Below are 27,832 nucleotides of genomic sequence, written 5' to 3'. Positions count from 1 at the left end.
GTGTTAACGTTACACTGACGTCATTTCTTACCGGCCCGTCATTGGTTTATATCGCTTCATCGTTTCTCCCCTCTCGCAGTGGCCATATTTGTTGATGTGTCATATCAAAGTGACTTGTTGGGGCTATCAGCTGGTAAAGCAGGGAGCCCAAAGTTATCTCTTGTCTGGGTTCGCTCCGAATTTAACTACACCATGGGCTTTCCGCATTCGGTGGGTGAAAATCTAACCATGTTTATTAAGCTTTATTTGTCATTTATGTTAGATGCTAACGTTGGCGTTAGCTACGCTAGCTAACGTTACAGTGTGCGGACTTTACTTGTGGCTAGCTAACGCCTCTCCTATCAACGTTAGCTTAGCTAGCTAGCTAGCTAAAGAAAGCAGTGCCTCCATAGTACAAAATGTCAGTCTGCAGTTATGCTCTTAATCTATTTGAACCATTTATTTTTAGTTTGTTGTGTGTTACGTTATGTAAGGTGCGATCCTAATGCCATGCCGTGGTTAACTAGGCAGCTAGCACGATTAAGTCAGCGTTGGTAGGGCTAGTGTTCAATGGCCCAAAGTGTTAATAAAACTGCAGTAAATACAGATGGCACATCGGCGTGCTTCTTGCTAACTACACATTAACCAACCCGATGCATGCTCCAGCTAAAGGCTGTCTTTTAATAAGACTCGCTACTGCCATTACGTTAACCAGCTACTTTTGACACCTGTCGTAGAGCATCATCGCCATGGTGTGTGTTTTATCTGTTTGTGCTTTCACTGTTTAACACGAGAAGCTTGATTGTGTTGCTGTATGTGACTATGATTCATTTATCACAATAGGATGGTGGAAAGCACAAGTCTTCCAGGTTTTATTTTAAGTAAAATTACGATCCCCAAGTGTGTAATATGGCAGACGTGGGACAACGCTAGTGAGTACGGATAAGATGGTATAGAAAGAGACATGGCAAATGGTGCTGGGGGGATTTTGGGTCAGGAAACATGGTCTAACATATCCTCTTTCAACAACTCAGAGAGCTGTACTAAAGATTGCATCGCTTCCAGCTATTCTCAATCATCTGTCAGTGATTAACAACACATTAGATGCTGACAAAGCACTTCTCAGTCCAAGGGAATAATGTTTAACTGCTGAATATTTAATTTTAAGAGGTTCAAGCCATGACTGAATGTTTCAGACTGAGACAGGGCCTACTTTGTTCATTACCCTTTTACCTAGCTTAAGTGAGCAGTGGTTGGTTCATTTTCAAGAAAAGTGTCATCAAGCTGATCCAAAAAGGTTGTATTTCTTATTCTCAAAAGTAAACGCGAGAACTGAACTGATCCACGTGTTCACCATGTACCAGCCCTTAGATGTCGTATTGTGTTTTTATATTTCTTAATATTAGACACAGTTATAAAAGTTGTACACTTTAAATTAAATTTATTTAATTTAAATTCAAACATTGTACAGTCTTTAATTGTCATAAGTGTGTTTTACCATCACTTCTAAATGGATCGATGATACACTTTTAAGATCAATGCAGTGAATCTGTGTAATAATCTTGAATACCTATGTTAGTCATATGACGTACTTTGCCACACGCCCACAAGTGTAACAATGTAACGGGTATTGAGAGGGCCACACCTCTTAGTGTGTCTGTTGGGCATGTCTTTGAGTTATGTGATCCTTTTGGTAACAGGTATTAAGCTTATACCTCGGCATTGGCAGGGTTTTTCTTGGCTCAACACAAAGTCAAGATTGTACCTAATGACCAGACAGGAACAACATGCAAAAAGCACAGGGCTGCTGTATTGGTAACATCCAGGAATTATAGGCTGTTCACAGAAAAGCTGTTGTCAGACAACGTATGAAAACCCAAACCATTTGTTTTGTCTGTGCCCCAACTCAGTCTGCCTCTCTTCTCTGTGTCTGCTTCTCCATCTATCTCTGCCAGATTTAAACCAGAGGGACCATGGAACAGCCTGGTCCTGCCTCAGATACACATGTGATGGAAGGATCGGAGGTTGAATCTGTGTTGGAGCGATTGCAACTGGTGAATCAACCTCACAACCGCACTTCTAACATAGAAGAGGAGGAACAAACCTCTCACGACATTGCAGATGAGGCAGAAAAGGGCAGTCAGGCAAAGGATGAATCAGAGCTTGACAGTAAATTAATCAAGACTACGACAGATGTCCAGACAGAGATAAAGACAAAGTCGGAAGCTCAAACATGCAGTCAGGAACATGTAGAGGGGAGAGAGCTGGATGCTGATGACGGCTGTTATAGCAGTACAGTTTCAAAGGAAGGCGGGATCCCTTCACTTTCAAATGAGGCTGGCCCAATCACCCCTTTGGATGATGTGGTAGAAAGCTCTCCTTCTGTTCTTGAAGGGACAATAGAAACCTTATTGACTTTTGATAAAGGGAAGGATTCTCACGCCACCACTCTAAACAGCAATGAGCTGCCATCAGTCTTGGTTACAAATTGTCCCACAGAGCCATCGCCTGCTGATGATAGTGGTTCAGCTGAGAGTCCATCATCCACTTCCATCCAAAGCACTTCCAAAAACTCCCCCACCGACTCGACAACCTCCTCTGGATTCTGTAATGGACCTTCTACCCCCAGTTCAGAGACTGTTGGCTCCTCCCTTGCTTCCAGCCCACAAACCAGTGCTAACACGTCAGCCCCCTCACATGACTTGTCAAGTCCGTATGACACTGATTGCAGCCGAAAGCTCATCTCCCAGATCCAGCGCTCCCTGTCACAGGAGTCACTGCTGGATGAGCTAGAGTCAGAGCTGTTGGCTTTTCAGCTGCCTGAGGGGGGACGTGGAGGTGAGAGGAAAGGGAGCCCCCCTGTCAATGGTCTCCCTACAGACCAAGAGGGCTGCATGGTGGTCTTGGAGAAGTGTGTGCAATTCAAGTATGCACAGCAGGAGAAATCTATTCAGAGGTAAACTGCTAGTTCATCAGTTAAAATGGATGCAGTATTGTGTCCGTTTTATTAGATGAATCAATGTCGCTGCTTTATCTGCTGCCTAGACTAGCTGATGGTGTACTAGGCCACTCTAATTGTATCATTTTAAACTGCTATTTGTACAGTACTTAGCTTCCATTGTAGTGGGTCAGTTTAGCAAGAGATTAACATACTTTCTAATTATTTTTTTTTCACCTTAGTTGTTAAATCTGTCTTGATTAAAACTGGTACATAAGAATAATTGTTTTAAATTCCAAGCGTTTTTTTTGTGGTAGTGAAACTGGAATTTTTTGCTAAATGACACACACATTTTCTTATTTTGCTCTTTCTTCTAGCCTCAATAACAACAGTCTAAATTCTTCAGTACTTTGTGTGGACTTGACCTGAAGTGTGTGTGTGTTGCTTTTGTGTGTGTGTGTTGCTTGTGTGTGGGGGTGGGGGTGGGGTGTGTGTGTGTGTGTGTGTGTGGGGTGTATGTGTGTATATAGGCTGCTTGAGGAGAACAAGAGGCATCAGGAGCTGATCCTGGGTATCTGTTCAGAGAAGGACAACATGAGAGAAGAGCTGAAAAAGAGGGCAGAAACAGAAAAGCAGCACATGGCCACTATTAAAAAGGTTGGTTTCATCATCTATGGTCTAATGTTCATGGTTAAGTGGCACGGACTGTTTTGGAGCACAAACCCAAGTTATGTTGTCTGTATCTATCCTTTGGTCCAAAACAAGCATATTGTTTGTCCTGCATGTCTCTCCGAGCTATTTTTAATCTGTTTTTTGAAAACACTGGAAGCCTATTTACCATATGTTTGTCATCAACAAGGAAGTGTTCCTCTGCAATGTCTTGTTGTCTGACTTCCTGCCTGTGGCGGACATTGGCTTCTGCTAATTGTGATCAAATTTTTGCAAATATTTCAATTTTTGCAAATATTTTAATTTTTGCTGTATAATGTTTTGTGTTAGGTACTGTCACATCTTAAAAGGAAAAAAAAGTTGCTCCACAGCAGCCTTAAACACTGATGGCTTATCATAGTATTGCTATTGACCAACTTTTTCAACGTCCGGTGTCCTTTTTGTATTTGTCCTACGCTTTGATTTACAAAGCTTACCATCCATCTAACATACCAAAACACAAGTACTGTAGTTCTCTCTTCATTGGATCTGGTCTAGCATTGCTGTTACCATAGAAGGAACAACAATTGATGCATTCTTTCTTGGTAACAGCGTTTGTTTAGGCATTGTGTAGGCGGAAGGGTGTGGGAGGGATTTTTATGACATGCACACAATGCATGCTTTTCTCTCCAACCATCATATGTAATTAGTTTAGGCTTATCTTTTTTTGTCCTGTCTTTCCAGTAAACGTCTCTGATTTTGAGGACTGGAACAAAGGCAAACTGCCTTCCTCTTAATGTGCTGTATATTTTGCCTCCCAACATTTTGTGTCAGGTGTCCTCCTGTGAAGCAGGTTAGCCCAGTTTTGGCCCCAGGCTTACATGTTGCTTACCCTGTATACTCCCTGTTTCTGCAGTTGGAGGGCAGGGTGGAGGAGCTGCTGAAAGAACTTAAGGAGTCGCGGGATAAACTAATTCACCAGGACCAGGCAGCTAAGGCTGCCCTCCAGCACATGCATAAGGATATGTCCTACAGGCTTGAACAGGTATAACTGGTACCCAAATACTGTGAGGGTCTTTGATAAGCTTGTCACACAACTTGGTTTTGCCCCAGTCTGACTCTTATTTACATGTCTGCTCCATTTTAGGCTGCTACAGTACCTTATTTTGTGAACTAAGATCGAGGCTGCGTTTAATTAGTGTTTTAACTTGAGAGCAGAGGGAAAGTGGGCGGGGCAGGAGCGGGGGATTGAAATGGAAAGCACCTGCCCTTGTTCACTTTCAGCGCAAACTATACGAATCAACCGCCCGTTGTAGGCTTAGTGCTACTGCTTCAAGTGTGTTTTATTTTCGATCTTATTTTCTATTAATTATCGCATTCTATCCCTGTTTTTATGTTCATTTTATGTCTGCTTATGTCATGCAATTTCCTTATTGTGAAGTATTTCATGTATGAAAGGTGCTTTATTTATAAAATAGTATTACTCCTTTTTACATGTCATAAATACCTGCAGACTCATTTCAATGAGGCTTGTTAATCAGCTGCATGAGATTATTCTGATTTAGAAAGTTTGTGTAACATGATTAATCATATTAATGCTTAGGCTATATTTCACAAAAACAGAATTTCTTCCATGCATTTACAGATAATGTTGGAAATAATGAAATCACACATACAACTATCTAGTAAATAAAAAAAGTTTAAAGTAGGCTACATATTAATTGACGGTTATATTAGATGTTTCAGTAAAATATCAAGCTATCGATGAGGAAACAGAAAAATCAAAATGTATTTATCCAATTTATTCATCGTCCCCTTTGGAGGTCAGCAACAGGAGTTTTAGCGGTTGTACATGACTGACCCCCTAACCTTAGGATGTATTTTCTTGTACCAAATGCATAACTGCAATACATTGTGGCTGATATCCACCTCTGGAGTGACCATCATTGTTCGCTCGCTCCTTTAGCCAAGGGTCGACCTCACCAAGTTCGCTTCAGTTTTTCAGACAAATGGAATGACACTAAAGATGGCGGTGGGGATTCTCCTAAGGACAAGTGCTTGGGGGAAATGAACTAGGGCATGTTGAAACACTAATGGAACCCAGCCCGAGTTTGTCACTTAACTCAAAATGAAAAAATGCTACAGGTAGTTTTTTCTAGTTTTTCTGTTGTTGCAGAAATGACAACCAAACAGTTGAGGGATACTTGGGGATGTACTGTACATTTGACATGAGATGGTATGGGATACTCAGTGTGAGTATTATTGATGTATCGACATGAGCTCAGACTACAGCTCCTGTGGTCACAGATGTCCCACCGAGGCGTAAGCTTGTCAGAGAGAAATGAACAGCAGACAGTTAATGAAGACATTTTAAACCACAATACAGCACTTAACACTCAATCATCAACATACAAAACAATAAGTGTATTCGTACATACATTATGTATACAAGATAATGGATTTTCAATGTTTAACTGAGCGAGTTCAGAGACAAGAATCAGTCGTCGAAATGTACTAAAAGATTTGCATTTACACGCACATTTTTTGTTTGTGTTGTAATGTAACTATCGGACAAAACTGCAGCCTGAGTATCTCCTTCTACAGCATCTTGAGTATCTCCAATCTATGAACTGAGTTTATGCATCAATGTCGCGGCCGTTGAGTAACTTGTACTACCTTACACAAGGAAATGTTTTCATCTTTTGATTTAAATTATTGCTAAAGTAACTGATTACTTTTTTTGTGATTGTTGCGGGCAAAAATCCTTGATTATGCGGCACGTTTTCTTAAAAAATGCGATGGAATATGCGGGATATTTATGCAGTTTTATGCGATGAAATTGCAGGAACTTGCAAAAATTGCGGGAACTTGCAAAAATTGCGGGAACTTGCAGAAACTGCGGTTTGATGAAAAATAGGGAAAAAAAAGTGATTCCCCCAACACCCTGCTTTTCAATGATGATCACGTTGCATAATTACGTCAATTCATAACGTTCCCATGCCAACAGGGGAAAATGGCTGCTCTTGTGTGAAGTAAATGCAACATTTTTCAACTTTCTGCTAAGATATATGTGACTTTTTTGCAACGAAAATGCGGGGATTATGAAATCATGCAAGCCCCGCATATTTTGCGCGGAAATCTGCAACTTATGCGGCGAAAGTGTGGGAAAAAATGCGCCCCCCCCCCATACCCCCACACCCTGCATAAATATGCAGACTTTGGCTGATTATGCATTGAGGTATAAAGGTAACTCACAACTGGCCAAAAATACAGTACACTAGTTTTTGCCAGACATGTTTCTTTGACGATGTTTGCACAAAACAGTCAAGGTCTTTGCACACCAAACTGTTGTTATTGCAGATGTAATCACTTGTTAAGCGAATAGAGCAGGAGAGCACATTTTTCATCTAATAGTTTCCACACTTGGTTGAAACCATGTAGGGCACTTTTCTCTTGACAGTTTTGTTATACTTCACAATTTTTAATTTCACTGTTCAGTGAACAATAAGAGGTAGTTGTGTCTTTTAAGCCTTTCCCTTATATCAGTCCTCCCTTGTATTAAGATGGTGACCCAGTTATTTTATGGAAACTCTGTGCCACCTAACTAATCATTGCTTTAATCTTTTAACTTGATCTTTTTTTTTTTTTTTTTTTTAAAGTTATGATGCCTTATGCACAAAATGTGCTATACCTGTTTTTTTTATTAAGTTATATTGTTAAAAACATAACTACACACAACAACTCTTATACAGTTTCTCCCTCCTTCTCTTACTCTCCTAAAAGTCCAGCTTGTAAGCGCATGCAGTGAAGATTGTACATAAAAACTGTCAACTGACAAGCTAAGAAATGGCACATGAGCATCTCATTGGCATGAGGAATGAACACACAGGTGTGAGAGCAGTAGTTTGTACCACCAGGTGCCCTGGTTTTTAAAGTGCTAGGGTAATCAAAGGAGGATCGATAATGCACATAATTTTTAGTTTCAGCCCTAATAAGCAAAATATGGGATTAAGAAAGTATGTTTTTAACATTGCTGACAAGGGGGAAGCTTTATTTGTAAAATGTTGACAAGCTGATGGTCGTACAGTCAGTCAGCAGTTTTGTTTTCCATCTACACTGCAATGCGGGATTGTCCTTCTATCTAGCCAACTGACCATCTTTTATTACTTGTGCCAGTCCAGGCTGAAATTGCAGCAGGCTAAGTAGAGAAGCCCCCATGTTTTTCTCCCCAGCCATCTCCCTTTTAGGTATTCCTGAAAGGAAACCTCACTTTCTTCTGATCCTCTTAGGCACATGTGTCAAACTCAAGGCCCGCGGGCCAAATCCGGCCCGTTGCAGATTTACATCTGGCCCATATATCAATTTGGGTTCACAATAGATTTTGGCCCGCCTAGTTGTGCGCCAAACCAAAAACACAGGAAAGTGTTTTTTAAATTGCAGTTACCTGACATTCAAAGCAGAATATGGCAAAGATTTGGCAACTCTGAGAATCAGAAATTCCTTCAGAAGCAGAGAGTTGTCATTTTCAGGCTGTGAAACAGGTTGTTTTGCTTGATTTGCTAAATTCTATGATGGCTGAGGAACTCTTTTGCTGACTTTTGTAGGACTTCATGGAAAAAAAAAAAAAAATCCTATAAAAATGTCGGAAAAAGCAACAAATTTACAAAAAGGTGTCAAATGTCTGAGAAAGCCACAAAAAAGTCAGAACAAATACAAACAAAAATGAGGAAAAAAACTTCCAAAATGTAAAAAAAAAAAAAGGGACATGCAGTAACAAAAGCACGTCAATAAACTCTATACATGTCTGGCCCTTGGTGTGATGCTCTTTTTCCAGTGTGGCCCTTAGTGAAAATGAGTTTGACACCCCTGCTCTTAGGGATCAGTACAAGCCGCAGCTCAGTGACTGAAATGTAGAAAATTATTTTAACCTATTTAATGACATAAACAACCATCTCAGGTGAACAAGAAGTGTGATGAGGCACGCCAAGAGAAGGAGTCCATGGTGATGAAATATGTGCGGGGGGAGAAAGAGGCCCTGGACCTGAGGCGGGATAAGGAGAGTTTGGAGAAGAGTCTGAGGGAAGCCACCAAGGAGGTAGACCGCCAGGCCCTCCGAGGAAACCAGCTGGCTCAGGAGAAAGGTCGGCTGCAACAGCTGTATGATGCTAAGGTAGATATACTACTACTACTACTACTACTACTACTACTACTACTACTGTCAGTTTTAGGTGCCTTGTTAAAGAGTTCTTATGTTCCAAACTTTTAATATCAGCACATAAAGGCTCAATAACATCTCTGCTTACTGTTTTATTTGCATTTATCTTCAAAAGAAATTAACCTGACAAAACATTTTCTACGTGGTACATTGTTTTGATATATCCATTTGAACCTATTGCGTTTCGCTTTATGTGGTAAATTGATTGACTTTAATATAATTTGCCACTGGACACCTCATAAATGTGTTGGATGTCCAACTTGGAACTTATATGCTTCATAAACATATTGGGGAATTAGCAGGGAAGAAGATCAGGACTAGTTAATTAACAAGTATCTCAGCTTAGCCAAAGATCTGTTTTCTGTCCTATCCTCTGATATTGTTCCTGATTCATCCATCTCTCTCTGTTCTCAGGAAGGCGAGGTTAGCAGGTTGACTCGAGAGGTGGAAAAGTTGAAGGAGGAGATCAACTCTCATCTTATCAAGGTCAAATGGGCCCAGAACAAGCTAAAGAGTGAGGCAGATGCACACAAGGTAATGTTAACTGCTATTTTGTGTTAAACTTTTTACTTATCAAACAATCCTGTTTGAACTGTTGAACTTTTGGTATTTTCTTATTTTTGGTCCACTACTATAAACTTAACAAAATACAAAAGAGTTCACCATATTTTTAATTACTTGTTCATAATATCCTTGGGCTTTAGATGCTATTGTGGTGGGTATGAACCTGAACATGCTGCAGTTCAAGTTTAATCAAATGATACAAATAGCATGATTTACATATTTACATTCTAATAGAGTAAGTAAGGTTGAAACATACATTTGTTGAAGCTCCAGTATACATTACCTATATCAATTTAAAAAACATACTTTAATTTCTGGTTAATGTTGAGTTTCTTAATTTAGTCTATAAACCACGCCTGTTGTTTGTCAAAGATGTGCGACAGAATACAAATAGCATCCCCTTCAGTCATTTCATCTGCAGCCGGTCCATAAAAACATGATTAGATGTGTCATTTAATTCAGGGGCGAAATGGGCTGAAAATGGTACAGTAATGATCCTGCAAGGAAATCATCATTAACACTGTTGCTATTTTTGGAAATGTCTATTACGAAGTAATGCTTTTATTTTGAACTGCCTCCAAGCAAATACACAACAATAAACCGAGGGAAAAGCAGAAAGTCAGGTGTGTGTGTCTGTGTGTAAGAAGTCACAAAACAGGAACCTTTTGCAAATCATTGCATGGCTTTATACATTACAGGCTTTGATTTGAAGTGAAATGCTGTTTTTGTAGCGTCCTAATTACAAAAGCATGTTTATGTTGATCGGTGTGCAGGAAACTAAAGACAAACTGAGAGAGACCACTTCCAAACTGGCCCAGGCCAAAGAAGAGACCGAACAGATCCGCAAGAACTGCCAGGACATGATCCGAACATACCAGGTCTGTGATATTTATCACATAGAAGTATTAGTTTGCTCACGACCAACAATGTGAGCAAATGTAAAATATCTGTATGTGTGTAAAACATGGTCTATGTCTGGATTTGTTGGATGTAGTTAGAGATTGTTAGTTTTATTTTTTTTTTTGGCAGCGTCGCAATTTGCGTGCTTATCAAAATCTGCTATCAAAATCAGTCAGCCTACTCCCTGAATTATATTAATCAAATCTAAAGTCAGTGACACATGAGGTGAGAAAACATTCAGCCTGTATCACATACTATGCTCTCACATACATGGACTGAATGACACTTTTTGCATGTTAATACAAAAATATGCTTTTCAGTGATTAAAATTGAACTTGATTGATTCTGCATTAGTAGAAAGGCAGTTTTCATGTATACCTTGTGATGGTAGTAGAGAGCTGCCTAAAATTTCTCTCTGTGCTGAAGAAATTAGTTATTGTATTCATCAGTAGTGTGTAATCAGAGCATACACAGAAAGCATATAGGAGAACAGGAGCTTTTTTGTGAAGTGAAAGATCCCAAAAAAAGTAAAGCATATGATGAATTTTTGTATGTTTTATATATAATTATCACATTTCAAAAAAAAAAGTAACTTACAACATATAGTTAATAAGACCAGAAAAGGAGTTGAACTAAAACCAGATATCTTTACATCATGTTTTGGTGTCTCATTGTCATTATCAGTGGCTTTCTTTTCCCCATGCCCTGTATTTCACCCATCTCTCTTTCTTCCAGGATTGCCTGACTTTATGTCAGCCCCTCTTTCACCCTGCTAACTGTCTTCTTTTTGAATCTTCTTCCCCTCTCTCCTCTAGGAATCGGAGGAACTCAAGTCGAACGAGCTGGATGCTAAACTAAGGAAGACCAAAGTAGAGCTGGAGAAACACAAGCAGGAACAAATGGACCAATTAGAGGTGCCAACCACAGTGTGCACACATACAAACACTTTCTCACACACATGTATACACAAGAACTCATTAATGTGTACACATTAATGTGTACACAGTAATGTAACACAAAGTAACACAAGCTAATTAGCTTAAGGTGACCAGTGAGTGGGCACTTAAAATCCTGGACAAAATGTGAAGCTAAGCAGCTTTACCACAAACATTAGTAGTTTATATGCTTGCTGCATACATAAATACAATTATGTTTCTACTGTGTGACAATCCACCAAAAATACAAAATGAACACTAATGCAGGTTTACTATTAATTCCAAATCACATATACATTCTGCTCCGCCAGGCCTTTTATTGATGGTGTTGATGCCAGCCCTTCTAGTAAAATTTATTTTTTTCAGCTGTTTTCATCAGTTTGAGAGGTGTAATTGCCTTAAGTAGGAATGAGTAACAAACTGGCACATGGGCTCTACAGACAGACACCCATGCATGCACACATGGGCACAGACGTGGACTTAATCCAAACACAATGGCCTGTTTTTCTCTCTGCCTCATTCTGAGGAGATCACACTTTAAAAATAAATGGCCTAGAAATAATCAATCGAAGCTGTGGGTTTCAACAACAACCCAGAAGACATCACGCAATTCTTGGCATCATTCCACTGCCTGGTTTGTTTATCCAGGCTGTTTACAAGTCATAAATATCAGGATTTAGAAGTCATTAAATTGTCTTAAATGTTGATGTATTAAGGTTGGCAGAAACGTTTAATTTAATTATATTTATTTTTATAAATATTTTTTTGTCTGATAGTTGGTCATAAAAAATATGAATACAATGACCTTTAACACTGTGGTGATATACAGTATGTTGTGGGCCTATCGCTGTGTGCATATTGTGTTTAGGACCTCAGCAGATATCGCTGCCCTGCTGGTGGATAAATTGGGGCAAATCTGTTTATTTTAGTATTATGTGTTATGCTCAAGTTATGATGCAGCTCAGTCATAAATAATGCAAACAAAGTGGTTGGGTTTCCATTACTGTGTGGGTGTTACCATTAAAATGGGATGGGAAGGGATGAATGGAAGAAAATAGACTCTAAATTTGCTGGCACCTCCATTACTGGCATGTTGTCTTGGATCCCACAGGCTACTAAAAGCTTCTTCGAATAGTTGACTAGCAGTCGTACTACTAATGGCCTTGTTCAAAAGATGAGACCAAACGTTATTAAGCTTTGCGTTCAAATGCATAATGACTGCATAAGCATAATAATGTTAATGAATGCCACACTTGGATCGCCAAGAAATGCATCTGCAATGAAATGATGCCACAGACTTTGATTTTTGTTTTTCAGAACAAAATGTGTTCCATTAAGTGTGAGTGAGGGTTAAGTTGATGGGTAAAACTATTGAACTGAATTGGTGATGTGGGGTAAATCTTTGTGATCACAATCGGAATTGGCATTTCGAATAAGGATTCTGAGGTTTAGAAACCGAAATTGCTTTTATGAGCAGATTCAAAAAGCCACAACAGTGGATACATATCTAATGTAGAACTTAATGCATCTGGCAGGTGCACCAAGTGAAGGCCAAAGAGCTGGATGACCTGAAAAGGAGTTACAAAGAGGGCATGGATGAGCTCATTACTCTACGAACCAAGGTTTGTCATACAGATAAGTGCTTGAACATCTGTGTGTGTGCGCATTATATCAGCAGGTATTCGGGTTAATTAAGGGCATGTTGTTTTGCAGTTAAAGTGTCTAGAGGACGAGCGTCCACGCTGGGAGGACGAGCTGAGCAAGTACAGGGAGATTATCAACCGGCAGAAAGCGGAGATCGGACGCCAGAGAGAAAAGCTGGAAGAGATCACTGCGCTCCAGGACCAGCATCAACGGTACAAACGCACACTGACACAGTACTTACACTGCCAAACATAATTGGTTTTGATAAAACAGTGCAGGCTGTGATATAGTTGTCGTCCATTTTTTAAAATATTTTTTGCAAGTACCTTATTGCTGGATTTAAAGATAGGCCAGGGACAGATATAGCACACAGGGCAGGAATGGGCTCAGGTCCCTCTGTGGGTGTGTGGCTCTGCCAGCCCTGTGCAGATGACTTGATGGTGAAACTTTTCCACTTAATTGAAATGCTGCTTTCTGTGTGTGCCAGAGTGCCATAAGTAGGTGGCGCCAACCCAAATAGATTTATGCAAAAGCTTCTCTATTTTTTTTCTTTCTGGCTGTCATTTTGAGCAGCAGAAAGTTTTTCACCACTCGCTCCAACATTCAACAATCAACATTTTTAGTTGTTGGCAAGAAAAAAGAATGTTGATGTCACCAGTTCTTCTTTAGTCTATAGATAGTCTATATCCTTGACGTTCCACTTCTGGGATTGCTCCGGGGCTACAGGAAATTCCATTGGAAGCATGTGTTTTCGCCAATGTCAGTTTCCTTTTTAAACTCCGGTGGATTTATGAGGACTATGGTTGACTGCTCCTCAGATCTCTGCATGGTAAATCCAGACAGCTAGCTAGACTATCTGTCCAATCTGAGTTTTCTCTCGATTATTTTACAGCAGCTCCATGCGGAGCTTAGCACCGCCCATGAGATTGTGATTTGTTTTAAAGAAATGCCAATAAACCAGAACACGTTTTTCTCCTATCCCGGAATGCCGTGTGGAGTAGCCAGACCCTCCTGACACATTATGTATGGCTCATATTTGCCAGTTACTTTGTAAATCAGAATCAAACTGCTTAAGCTGTTTGAATGCTGATGAAAAAAATTGTCTTGTTTTTTGTTCTTGTATTACACATAATTTGAAATGACAGTAAACGGTTAAATGTTTACCTAAAATTACTAAAAAGGGCTCATGTTTCATGCATTTATGTCCTTCAAGTCAGTAGTTTGCATCTTAATCTTATGTAAATTATTTTTGTATTGGATTTTTGTGTCAACAATCTGTCTTACTTAATTTCCTGTTTGTCATACAATGCTCCTATATATTTGTATCACTATATTACGCAATTCACACACATGCACAAGAAGGGAAGTTCATAGTAATTGCCCATTTAATGTGAGTTGCAGTCTTTAACACCAGGTCAATAATTATTTTGCCAGTGATAAACAGGAGATCACGGCTCTTCGTGAGGAAATGGACAGCCTGACCAACCAGATGGCAGACCTTCAGCGTGATGTACAAGGCAGCAGGGAGCGGGAGGCCGAGTTACTGGGCTTCACCGAGAAGCTGAGCAGCAAGAACGCCCAGCTCCAGTCAGAGAGCAACTCACTGCAGTCTCAGCTGGACCAGCTCAACAGCAGCTTCACAGAGCTCCAAGCAAAGCTGGAGGAGACCAACAGGCTGCTAGATGACAAGGTCGGGGAGGATTGATGGAGATAAGATGTAGAAGTGGTACATAACCGCTGAGTTGTCTGACATTGTCTTACAGTGTCCTTTTTAAAATCTTAAAATAAGTTGTGCCATATTTTTTCTATTCAATTACGGATTGCTAGCCTGTGAATGTTGTTTTTGGAACAAGCAGCCGTTGTCACAATATTTTTCCACTGTATCATGGCTGTTATTGCATCATTACCCTAATAATTTCCCTGTCCCCATTAATCCTGTAGTCACGGCAGCTAAAACAGGAAGAGGTGCTGAGGCAGCAGGAGGTGCAGGGCCTGCAGGAGGAGCGGGCAGCACTGCAGACAGAGATGGCTCAACTAAAAACCCGAGTTGAAGAGCTGAGGGATGAGCTGGTTACTCAGAAAAGGAAACAAGCTGCCAACATCAAGGACCTGACGAAGCAACTAACACAAGGTTAGGAAACCGGCTTTAAGTATATTTCTGCAGCTCCTTCATGGTACAGCACCCAACGTAATGTAACTATTTCATCAGCAGATAAGGAGGATTACACTTATGAGAGCCATGTAGTGTGATGTTACTTTCAGATATTTTCAGCCAAGGCTCTAATACCTACCATACTTAACAAATAGACACATCATATGATTCTTCACTGCAGTGTGTTTGCTATTTGGAAGCATAATGGCTGATATTCAGGGCCAGGCAATATTTAAAGCACGTCACCTTTTTAAATTGATACCACTGTATATGAAGATAATAAAATATAGGATATAAAAATAAAGTGTTACATAAAGCATAATACACTTTAAAACCCTTTTTTTCTTAAGTCAGTTTTGTTATTGCTGGCAAACAAAATCCATTCAAAAGTGTCTGATTCATAGAAAAACAGGTGATGTGTACAATTTTTTTTAATAAAAAGTAGCATACCCTGTGTCACAATTACTGTAAATAAGATTGTATTTAGATTGTATCATTGCCAGCCCTGCTAACATAGCCACTGTGTTGATGTATCTAAAACCATCATAATGTAATAAGTGAAATGATAGATTTCCTATTTCCCATCCTCTAATTTCACTTCACTGTGATATTTATCTTTTACTATATAATGTCTCGCCTGAGAGACTGTCCATACTCGGATTTAATGTCAGGTCACACATGCAGACTAAGAGGAGAAAGTGCTTAGTGATTAGAAACAAGGGAGATGGGAGTGTGCAGATAGGTGCAGTGTATTAGAGCTAATGTTCTTCTAATTATACAGTACTTCATAGAGTGAGCCAGCTTCCCCTTCTTGCGTCTCCAGGCACACACAGTGATCTAAAAGTCCAGCGCTATGATTTTGTAAACACAAGCTTTTTACTTTTGGAACAGAAGGACATTTTTTATAAGTAGCGTTTGTGGTTATTCTTCAGTGTTGTAGTTTTGAGTTTCTGACTGCAGCACGGTACTTTTAAGCCTTTTGTTTATGCATGGAAGGTTTGCTGAGCGTGCACTCGTCTTCAAAAGCAGCCTGCATCACCTTTCATTCAGGTAGAGACCTTCACAGAGGAAAACTCAGTTCAGTCAAGAAATAATGGTTAGCTTTGACATTTTAATTGTGCCTGTTTGTGGTCTTCTGTCTCTAATAATTTGGAAGATTTTATACTCTGCTCATTGTTGCACGGCATTAATACATTGTTTAAGTCACACTACCGTTTCTTTGCTCACACAAAGCTAGTGTAGAAATGATTCTGGCAGTTTTATAATCAATTAAGTTATTTGTAAAGTGAAAATGCCAAGTACTTCCTCATTATAGCCTGTCAAATGTAAATATTTGCTCACTTGATTTTATTTATATGATTAAATTGAATATATTGTGACTGTTGTTCAGACAAGCACGGAGCCTTTTTTTTTTTTTTTTTTTTGGACACAATTTTGGAATGTCCTAAATGGCAGTGTGAAACTAGTCTGAAGCACACAGCGCAAAATGTTTTGTAAAGAATTTGCTTACTGGAATATTCAGCAGTTAGCAAAACTAACAACATTTTTGTCAAAGCATGTATCATAACTTTAAAATTGTGTCTATTCCACAGACTTTTTGGTATTAATCTCTCTGTTTGACAGTTCCTTACTTTCTCTTCTTCTACAGCCCGTAAGAGACTGGACCACGTTGAGAATGGAGGCTGCGAACGGGATGCCAGCAGTATGGGCAGTCGCTCAAGTTCCTCAGGTACTGCTCCTGGATTTGGTTAGTATTTAACACATACGGAAGTAATATTATAAAAGACTTTTTGTTTTTCCAATATTTGTCCTGTTAAGTTTTTTTTTTTTTTTTTTTTTTTTTTTTTTTTTTTTTTTTTCTTTCCCTCTGGTGGTATAAATGTCCCTCCAAAAAAAGGGCAATAATAGCTCACAGCTAGCTGATACATGACCAAAGTCACAAGAAAAAACAGTTTTCTAAGTTCATCTCAATCTCCTCTATTCCCCAGGCTCCTTGAATGCACGCCATGGTGGGAGCAGTGGTGTTGAAGAGCGGTCACCAGAGAGCCAGTCGGGTCCTTCAGTGGTGGCCGTGGACAGCTTCCCAGAGGTCGACAAGACCATGCTTGTGGAGCGCATTGTCCGTCTGCAGAAGGCCCTGGCTCGCAAGCAGGAAAAAATTGAGTTCATGGAGGATCACATTAAGCAACTGGTGGAGGAGATCCGCAAAAAGACCAAGTGAGTTGCATGGACTGAATTACAGGGAGCAGAGAAAGAGAGATACAATGCAGATTTTTTTGGGGGGGGAGCAGTTTGACAGAGTGCAGGGTGTTCAGATTTTACTAGTGTTGTGGATGGTTTATTGTGCTCAAACAATACTGATGGATGGATAAAGTCATAAAAGTTAGTTTCAGTAGCCCCTACTGCAGTTTTAATGTAACCGTAGTGCGGTAATGATACGGTTTTGTTGTCAACCTCTCAGCACTGTGACTTTACATTTAATAGAAACAAAAGAACAAGCTACAACCAGCAGCCATTAAATTATACAAGAGGAGTCAGCTAAATATAAAAAGTTGCTCTCTAAAGTGAATAGAACGCTCCAAGGAAGATTCCGGATGCTTCACCACCACCCATTGATTACTCATACTTTGAAACATCCTGTGGAAACTTGTACGGCCACAATTTGTTTGACCTGCCTTAAAGAATAGTAGCTTCACCTCATGTGCTACCATCAATAGTCACTCATTTTCACTTAGACATGTTGAACACATTTGGTTTTAGTATTGCAGATATATATACTGAGCAATAAGTAACACAAATTGTCTTTACATTTGGACCAAATGTTTAGGCACACCATACCTCACTCCCAGGTGTACTGCTGCTTCAACTCACCTTCACAAGACAGCATATGCTTACACACACAGTTTATGGCCCCCTACCGCCATCTGCGTCTCTCTCTCTCTCATCTTTAGATTCTAACTCATGCTCCACACTTCTGAATCGTGACAAACTTCACTCAAAGCTATTTATAGTCGAGCCGATTAAGGGGGGAAGAATGCGTAAGTATGGATCCTTAATGATGTTTCATGGCCATCACCTATACTGAAGAGACAGTGTGAAGGACGTTGGAGCTATTTTAAGTACATCACTTCTTTATGTATAGGTTAGTCCTTCAAAGTGGACCAATGTCGGGATAAAATGGGGTTTGCATATGAGATTTTCACAACACAGAATCTCAGAGGTTGAACCAAACCGACTTAAGACATGGAAAGGTTTTTATTTACTGAGTAGAATAAGTGAAATCTTTTTAGTATAGATCACTCCAAACAATCATTAAGGTTCTGCATCACGCTGGCTCTTGTTGCCATATCAGAGGTATTCAACCATCCCTACTTAATTCTACTTGTGTAATCTCATTTCTCATTTGTTTCTCAGCTATACACTTGTATTGAATCCATTAGCCTCAACCTACATTCAGGAGTTAAAATTGAGGATGAATCCCAAGGTTGCCAAGCTAAATTTAGCTCTGCAAAATCTTAGCTAAGTGGAGGGAGGAAGGTTTTGCACAACTTAGAATGTGGATGTGAGTTTGTCCTTTTTTCCTTTTTCTGTCCCTATTCCTCCAGGACAGCCTGGTGAACACTGATGAGCTAACTGTAAGCCTGAAGCAGGTGATCAATAAAGAGACAAGAGATGTGGAAGCAGAAGCATAGTGGCTCTCTGACAAAGGACAGTTAGTTTAAGAAAGACTAATGTTTTATTTACATTTCCACATCCATAGCATTCTGTTGTATGATCATAACAGTGTTTTTGCATCTTTAACCTCATTTACTATTAACGATTGTAACTAGGGCTGCACAATATATCATTTTTTATCGTCATCGCGATGTTAGCTCTGCGATAAACTCATTGCGATAGACTGCCATATTGCACTTTGAATATACTAACAACATATTAAATTACATTCTGTCTTTAGCCACTATTCTGTCTGGTACACGCTATGCTATTATCTCTCTAGCCAATCAGACAGAGCCCCCCTTGATTGGTCAGAATCTGCACGCATGTGAGCGAGGTTTATTAGACCAGTGTGACAAGATGAGTGCAGACGAAAGTGCGAATACCAGAGAGGAACTGGTGCACTGGCAATATTTTGGATATAGAGGTGACATGGCACAAGCACATGTAGTTTACGAGTCAAAAACTGAGTACACTTTAGTATATGTTTATTTATCACAAGTAATATTGTTATTGTGATACTCAACAACGTAATCGCATATATTCCCTTATGTCGTGCAGTCCTAATTGTAACCATTTACTACTCATGTGTACCAACTATTTTCCAAAAAGTTGTGAAGTGGGGGGAGCTATTTCAGCTACCCCTGGTTTAGGAAGTAAAAGTTCCATGGTACATTTTGGTAAGAAACGTCCAATCACAGAGCTTAAAACTCTGTTGCGTGCAGCGCTTGCCGTAAGCAAAACTTAAAGTCTACGCAGTTGAGAAAACTCATGCTACAGTCTGCATCTGGGTCAATTTTGGAAGAATTCGGCAACTATGGCGCCGTGTTTTGTTCCTAGCTGCAACTGCAATGTCATAGTGTTTTGAATGTGCTGAAGTTTTGATCTGCGCCTCTGGCATCAACAGCGGCTGAGGCTCATGGGTATTGCAGTATTTAGAGCAGTTTTCCATGCCATACTGATGAAAAAACATGATGTTGAAATAATTAAAACTGGTGGCCACAAGAGAAACCCATTGTGGGGGAAATACTCAAACTTTGTATCTGTATTGCTACATGATTGTTTTAAGATTTTATTTTCACCTATCATGTAGCTTTTCATTATGTTTTCCGAGTGGCATATTCATGTGCTGCAAGAAGTCAAACATGGGTCATTGGCTGCAATGTTCATATAGTATATGTGATTTGTAGTAAATGAGCTAAAACATGCAGAAACAGCCACGTCATCCAAGTGCAATGATGTCTGTCCTTCAGTACCCACACCTGGTTATTAGGACCATTAAGTCTAAATGGGCCATTCGTGTGACTTGAATTAAAATGATGCTGATATAAACTAAATGAGCACAAAGCAGAAGGCGGCCTTCAGTTCAGAATATGTAGATGGCTGTTTATCTAAAGAGCATCCCTTTTACTTTGTTGTAATCAATGCTAAGCAATACAAGCTCTGTAGTAGGCTATTATGGATCCACACCTGCTGAATGTGTTACATTATAGTGGATCCTTTCAAGGTTATCTGGGAGTTCTGTCCTCCACTAGTAAGGCTTAGATTTTTTTATGCTTTTAAATATTGGTTGATAGGCAAGCCAGTGCCTGTGATTTATTTTGTGTATAATACAGAGAACACATTTAGATTTGATCATTTATCAAGCATGTACGGCTGTACATGTTGCAACAAAAAGCTTTTAAACCTGAAACTGATAATTGGCTTTTTGAAATTCATGGTTTTTGCCTGCATAGTTCTAGATCCGATAAAGATAAAACATACAAACAACCACAGGCATATCGTTCTTTCTCTGCATCTTCGCTTTTTGTCTTTCCGCTTTTTGGGAACAAGGTTTAGTCACCAAGATCTGGGCTGTTTAGTGTGGTCTGACTGTACCTAGAATTGTCACCTTCACTTCATGCATGCTTGACTTGCCGCCCTCATTGCTTCCACTCTCTCAACTTGGAAAAAAAGGACGTATTACTCACAAATTCAAAAAGAAGTCTTGCTTACATCCCTGCCCCCCGCCGAACTGTGCATGCCATTCAGCACACCGTGTGGCCACATCTTTAATTTCTGTCACTTTTTTGTTTTTACTAAACACTGTCGAGATGGAACTGGGGTCCAAATATGGACCCTTGCAAGTCTAGTCAGAGGTAAGTCTCATTTTATGTCTGTGCAAGCCCAGGTGTTGTGTGTGTGTGTGTGTGTGTGTGTGTGTGTGTGTGTGGATGGGGAAGATTTATGATAGTGGCTTTTTTTGTAGTGCTTACATAGCTGTTTCAGTTGTTTTGCACCATAGACGTATTTTTGTTAGTGTGTATTGCATACACTGTAATATACAGTGTTAGGGTTTATGTAGTGCACATATATCAAAAAAAATTATATATATATATATATATATTTTTTTTTTTTTTTTTTTTTGGTTGACTTCTGTGAAAGACTTAATACAATAAAGACAATACCAAGACAGAAAATACATTCATGTGTGTGTCCCAGGCTGCTGCATGTATGCTGCAACAGAATTCAGTTTTTATCTTAGTAATGGACACCATCATTAATGCATGGTAAATGTCTTAAACAGAAGTCACTGGCATGTTTTCAACCTTTTTTTCATGTAAAATCTTGGCGCTTAACATTTTAAAGAGACTAGACTAGCTCCATTAAGTTATTGACTTGTTAGACCTTAATAGTGTATCTGCGCAGAGCTGTTGGGTTCGCCACACATGAAGAATTAAGGCTATCACAGCATAGAAAGGGAATATCCTTAAGGACGTAGTACGTAAACTTCTCCTTTTCATTTGTGGTATTTATGGTTATAATTCCGGTTTCATTTTTGAGTGCTAGATAATGATCAGTAGTAGTAGTTATAGTAGAAAGAAAATCTTCACCTCCAATCTATACTCCAGTTATCTTCTTGAATCCTCTACTAAGAAACTCAGGCAGTCTCTGTAGAGAGATGCTGATTTTTACGGAGTGGAAATCTTACTGCACAATCTCTCTTACGGTCACGAACATCCCGTTGCTCATCCTGCACTTACCCACCTTCAAAAAGTCACTCTCAGACACGCACTGAATTTGAACAAAACAATGCCAGTATGGGGCTAAATATTGTTGACATTTCAAGTCAGTGCTTAAGGTATATAGCTGGGTTGAGAGCAGGTTTAGAATATTGAATACTGACCTTTTCTGTAGGGCATTACCCAAACCTCTCCATCTGCCCGCACTCCTAAGTCTTAGGAGAAAATTAAGAATACTGTTGTAATTGCAAAAGCTTTGCAGTTCCAGCCTTGTACGCGTTTCCTTTCTTTGATGCCTGGAGTCTAGCCCGAGCATCCTCTTTCTCATGGCACTAGACCTGCACAGAAGACCTTTTATGAATGTGCTTCACAAGCTAATTTCCTTCTTCCATCTTCATCATGAATATTGCTTTGTATTATCTTCCATTCTCTTTGGTGGCATAGGAAAAAGATAATGATGTAGGACGCAGTAATGAATGGCATTTACAATGGCGGCTCTCTGTTGTTCTCTTAATAGAAACACACTTGCTTGTCAGTGTTCTTTGTGCTGTGCTGGGGAAATTAGACAACAGGAAGATTAGAGCTGTTAGGCTAATGAATTCTCCTCTCCCCCTTTCTCTGACACAGACAGCTTAACCTTGACTATTGTTATTGAGATGAAAATGTATTATGAACAAAGATTTGTGTGTATGTGGTTAATTGAATCCTGGCAGCTTATTCTAATGTTGTCCTCCTCTGACTGGCACAATAATCATTTTTTGAAACTATGACTGAATGTATCCCGTGCACATACATAAGTACAACAAGCCATCCCACTGGAATTGCTATTCCAGAAACGTCCACTGCTTTTGCTGCTGGAAATGGTTTTATTGCTCTGTAGGAGCTCCCCATGCTCTCACCTTTTAAATCCCAATTTTCTTCAGCAAACTGTATTCACTTCGTTCCCCCTCCTTTTGAAGATCACTGACTCATCTCCTCGCCCACTTCCTCCCCACAGAATTATCCAGAGCTACGTGCTAAGAGAGGAGTCAGGGGCCTTCTCATCAGAGGCGTCGGACATTAACAAGGCCAACCTTAGCCGGCGGGGAGGCATCATGGCTTCGCTTTACTCCTCCCACCCGGCGGACAGCGGGCTGACCCTGGACCTGTCGCTGGAGATCAACAGGAAGCTGCAGGCTGTGTTGGAGGACACACTGCTGAAGAACATTACTCTGAAGGTAAGTTCTCCCCCAGAAGGCATCATACTCAAAAGTATTTTGCTCTAAATGCAACAACAACAAAAATGATTGTGTGCAGTTTCCTTGAAACCACTCAATTTGCATTGAGAGATTAATTAAATTTAGATGACCTGAGTGGAAAAATTATTGGCTGTGTCATGCTCCACCTTTGGAGCCACACAGCCTGATGTAACTTAGTCTCGCTTTGTGCGAGAGAGAAAACTGGACAGATTGGACAGATAGTCTAGCTAGTTGTCTGAATTTACCCTGCAGAGATCTGAGGAGCAGTCAACCATAGTCATTATAAATCCATTGGAGTTTAAAATTCTAACGCGAAGAAAGCAGAAGGAAATAGAAATCGGCGAAAAATACACGCATCCGGCAGAATTTCCTGGGGCACCGGAGCAATTGCGGAAGTGGAACGTCGTGGATATATGCTAAATGTGACTTGACTATCAACGTGTGAAGTTCATATCCGGTTGTGGATTCACAGTTTGGTTTGATTACACACAGATTAGAAACACAATGTACAACAGTATTTCTTTATTCATTTATATGGCTCTCATTATAGCATTTCTTTGTGTTAGCAGTGCAGTTGATTTGCTCTTATTGCACAGATTTCATGTTCATGTGTTCATGTTTGTAAAGTTGTATTCTGCTCTTTTTAAGTGTTTCTAAATACTTTCTACTTCACCGTATCTTAATCAAGAACTTCCATCAATATTTTTTGCCTATCCGGATTTTTTTTATGCATGAATCTAAAATAAACTGATAATTTGATGTTTGCTCACATCCTCTAAAGCCGTGTTTCCATCAACCACTTTCGGTATAGTACCTTTACAACCGTACGTAACCCGTATGGACATATACCAAATCACTGGAGACGCAAAAATAACCGCTCTAATGCGTAACGAACTGCACTTTTCAAGCCTACACCAGCCCAGAAGGCTGTAGGATCCCTGGATGCCTCTACTATAGCACTTTTAAAGTGCTCATGCAGAATACTGATGGGGAGCCTCATTTAGTTCGTAGGTCCTGCCAACTAAGTGATCATGCCCAGGCATCTCAGCCAACCTAGCCCTGTGCAGAAGCAGTTGCTATTCTTGGGTACCTTTTTTTTAGCATTATGTTTTCAACCACTCTCCTTTCACTGGACTCAAAATTATTTCACAGCTTCATACATTAACTACAACAAATCCTGATGCAAACAATCATTGTCTTTTGTCGTTTTTGCTCTATATTTTTCAAAAGATTGACACCATTGCTTAAATGCTTTTCAGAGAAACGTATTTGAATGAATTTTAAATACATCATTTTGATTGATGGTGTATATTGTTGTTGATTTAAGTCTCAAAGGGCTTAATAAAAAAGCATTAAATAATCAAGTTTACGAAGAGGGACTTGTTTTGCTTATATAAATCAGGCCCAGTCTGCACAACAGAAATATCACAAAAAATATGAAATCCATATTAATATTGTCAATTCATATGTCTCAACGGCTTTACTTTAACAACAACACTACAGCGACGGTAATAAAATACTATATCAACAATATGACCGTGTAGGGGTAGATTAATCGGAGCACAGGGAATGTCAAGCCAGCTTCTACTTTTTGTCCAGTGAGGTTGTCTGATATTTGGGTTGTATCTCCCAAATCTTTCAAGTCAGCCACAGCATGTATCAAATTGTCTGTATGTGACTTTTTGTTTTATTTGACAGGCTGATGGTCCTGTCATCACAGTGTGCTCGCCAGGTTGTCTATCAACGTTCTCAGTTTTTTTTTTATAGAGATGACATTGGAAATCGTGGTCTAATCCAGAACTTGTATTATTGATGCTTATGCTAAGAAAGGAAACGGTGTCCCACAATAACTGCTTATTGGTTCATGTCCTGAAATTGTTGATTTAAGTATTCATCCTCATTCAGCCCTTGTGTTTGTGAGCTTTGTCCTGCTTCTGCACGTGAGGGTCTTATGATAATTGAATTGAATTAGGCTTTCAACTGAACCAATTTTCTGATGCGTTTAGTGTTAAAGCGTAACTCTTGCCAAAATGCATCCATGGGTATTTTTGTGAATGTACAGGAGTCAAACTTTAGTTTAAAAGCATAAGTAGGACCGAATCGCCACTTTTAAGAATCACCGTATTCTCGTTTTTGGGTCAAATGGCCTTTTGAATGGGAGTGCTAGGAGCACTCTCATGCTAGTCTCAAAATAGCTATTTTTGAAATACTAAGAAGGCTCGACACAACATGAAACTTTGCTTCAAGTATCACCAGGAGCTCTACACCTTAACGCAAGCGTTGACAACATTCTTTGTTTTACTAAAAGTTTTTGAGCAACTCACCGCAGCTGTTGTTGTTTCCGGCCACTACCACCTCGGCAGTCAAAACGAGTAGATATCTGAATGCGAATGAACAGACTCCATATGAGGCTCCTTTTTCAACTACAAGGTCAATATTGTTTTTCAATAACGACAAAACAACGACTTATCCGTGCATTTATATGGAACTAAGCTTTAGGAGCTTTCCGTCTTTACTCTCCTCCCTGTTACGTTGCATTCGGAAATCGATTGTTTTTGACTGAATTTGAACTAAAATGTCTGCGGCCAGAAACAACAGCAGGTGCGGTGAGTTGCTCAAACTTTCTTTTTAGTAAATCTGTGTACACAAAGAATGTTGTCAATGCTTGCGTTAAGGTGTAGAGCCCCTGGTGATACTTGAAGCAAAGTTTCATGTTGTGTCGAGCCTTCTTACTATTTCGAAAATAGCTATTTTGAGACTAGCATGAGAGTGCCCCTAGCACTCCCATTCAAAAGGCCATTTGACCCAAAAATGAGAATACAGCGATTCGGTTTAAATAAATGAATCCGTTCTACCTCTCAGCTCTCGTTTTAAAACAGCAGTCTATCTGAAGTGATGATGTAGCCAGATGATGTACCCATAAGGACATGTAGTGCCAGGACAGCGGCAACCTGTTAGGACTAGTTTCCACTAAAATGCTCCAAAGAGCTGAGTGAAATGTATATGCGGATTCATCACTACAAGCGACCCCTTTCACATTACAGTCATTTTATCCATTAAAACCTTATTGATTAGTGCAGCTTTAAGTTTGTGCATTTAATAAAGGGAAAATCAATTTGTGTTGTAATTTTCTTACGGATTACTCGCTGATCCATTGCATGTAGATTAGTCATCAGATTAGATGGTGTGTTTACTTCAGGATGAGTTAATAATAATAATAATAATAATAATAATAATAATAATAATAATAGTGAGTTGCAACCCATTTACCGCTATGCCGGTTTGCACAGTCGCCGTGCAATACATATGCTGCAATGTAACTGATTTTATTTTTCACCATTTATACATACTGGAAAGTGTCAAAGGTATCTTGAATCCACGTCCTATAACTATTATTGCTGATACAGTATACAGCCTCTCATGTATTGTTACTTAAATGTAGTATTTGAGTCAGAAAGTCTTCACTCTCTTTAACAGGAGAATCTACAGACTCTGGGGGCCGAGATCGAGAGGCTCATAAAACCGCAGCGAGATCCTGAGGACGGAGTAAGGAGGAAGTGACAAAACCATGTCACAGGGCAGAGGAAATAAAGGACCAAGAACTACTTAAGGAATCTCCAACCAAAGGGTTTTAAAGGAACAGCAGAATTGTAGATGTACACACAGTCATGATCTCAACATATAAAGGAGCAAATTGAATGTTATAAGTGCCAGTAGCACCTCAGGCTGCTTTTTGGAAGGACCTCTTGTACTGGAGAATGTGTGAACTTACTTGAACTGTCATTATTCCATCCACTATGTACCACCTCCTCCAACACAACAAATCTTCCTCTGGCTAACGTCCGTCTCCCCTGAGCTTTGCCCAGATAAATCTCCTCGGACCAGTTGCTTCAAGTTGGAAAGTCTGACTGCCTTGGAAACTAATTGACTGAAATGCCATAATTATGAATGTATAGCAAATTCTACCTAAGAAATAGTCTTTTAAAAAAAAAAAAAAAAAAAAAAAATGACAAACTGATTTGCCAATGAATACATCCTATAAAAAAGACATTTGTTTCCTCACAGCTCTTTTCACCTTACAGTAAGTAAACTGAAATGAGATGCTCATTGCCCAGCATGCTTGCTCTGCTGGTCTCCTGATGTCTGTCTGCCAATAAGCCAAATGTATTTTTGAAAAGCTGCTTCTTCAGCTTGACTACACACAGCATTCCGAGAAGCAAAAGTGAAGAAAAAAAACCCAGATCAGCCCTGGCTTGTTGGGGACCTTGTGTGCCACCTGCGCATTTTTCATTAAACTTTTGCTCTGCACAGCACTTAAACGTCCGAGCTGGTGAAGCAAGGTGCCTCGGATCAGCAGACCCACCCATCTGTGTGACACCGGTGCTAGACTGAACGAAGCAGACTGTCTTTGATATGTTTCATGCAGCCAACAGCACAATGCCATCAGATTGGATGTATCCTCATGTCAAGCTGTGTAAAACTGAAGAAAATATAAAGTATAATATGTTACGGTTGAAATGTAGAGCTGGTCTTGAGTTTGCCCATTTTTGAATGTGATTTTTTTTTTTTTTTTTTTTTTTTTTTTTTGCTTAAAATTTAAGTTTTATTTGGCTGGTTGTCCATTTTTATTTTTATTATGCGTTGTCACTTAAAGCTTTCTTTCAGAATTTGTGTTCTTTGTTTTTAATTTAAAATAACGAATACCTTGAATATTGTTGCCTTTCCTTCACCAATCTGTCGGTTTACCAACTGGAAACAACTTCTCTTAATCAGACACAAGCATCTAAAGCTGTTTATGTTTCAGCTTCCCTAAAAGTGGATTGTAAGCATCATTAGCATTCCTCATTCCAAACCGTGGACACAGAAATGCTAACAGCTTGTACAAATGTTCGTTGCACCCTGT

The 27,832-nt window shown here is 39.6% G+C and overlaps 1 protein-coding gene across 2 annotated transcripts; it reads left to right on the top strand.

Annotated features, from left to right (window-relative positions):
- Positions 1 to 93: 93 nt before the first annotated feature.
- Positions 94 to 27,510, top strand: ccdc186 (coiled-coil domain-containing protein 186). 2 transcript variants are annotated; one of them, XM_028568568.1, is made up of 16 exons: positions 94 to 210; positions 1,935 to 2,935; positions 3,448 to 3,574; positions 4,482 to 4,610; positions 8,523 to 8,735; positions 9,195 to 9,314; positions 10,118 to 10,222; positions 11,060 to 11,158; positions 12,715 to 12,801; positions 12,893 to 13,035; positions 14,258 to 14,513; positions 14,765 to 14,954; positions 16,624 to 16,704; positions 16,964 to 17,192; positions 22,689 to 22,908; positions 26,407 to 27,510. In XM_028568568.1, exons 2-16 carry the CDS (start codon positions 1,953 to 1,955, stop codon positions 26,488 to 26,490), a joined length of 3,066 nt encoding a protein of 1,021 aa, XP_028424369.1. In that variant the 5' UTR covers positions 94 to 210; positions 1,935 to 1,952; the 3' UTR covers positions 26,491 to 27,510. The 2 variants fall into 2 exon arrangements, with proteins under 2 accessions (XP_028424369.1, XP_028424368.1); XM_028568567.1 differs by having other exon boundaries at positions 16,624 to 16,722.
- Positions 27,511 to 27,832: the final 322 nt, after the last annotated feature.

Source organism: Perca flavescens, chromosome 21 (genome assembly GCF_004354835.1).
Source record: "Perca flavescens isolate YP-PL-M2 chromosome 21, PFLA_1.0, whole genome shotgun sequence".
Taxonomy (NCBI): domain Eukaryota; kingdom Metazoa; phylum Chordata; class Actinopteri; order Perciformes; family Percidae; genus Perca; species Perca flavescens.
This window is presented reverse-complemented; position numbering and strand designations above follow the sequence as displayed.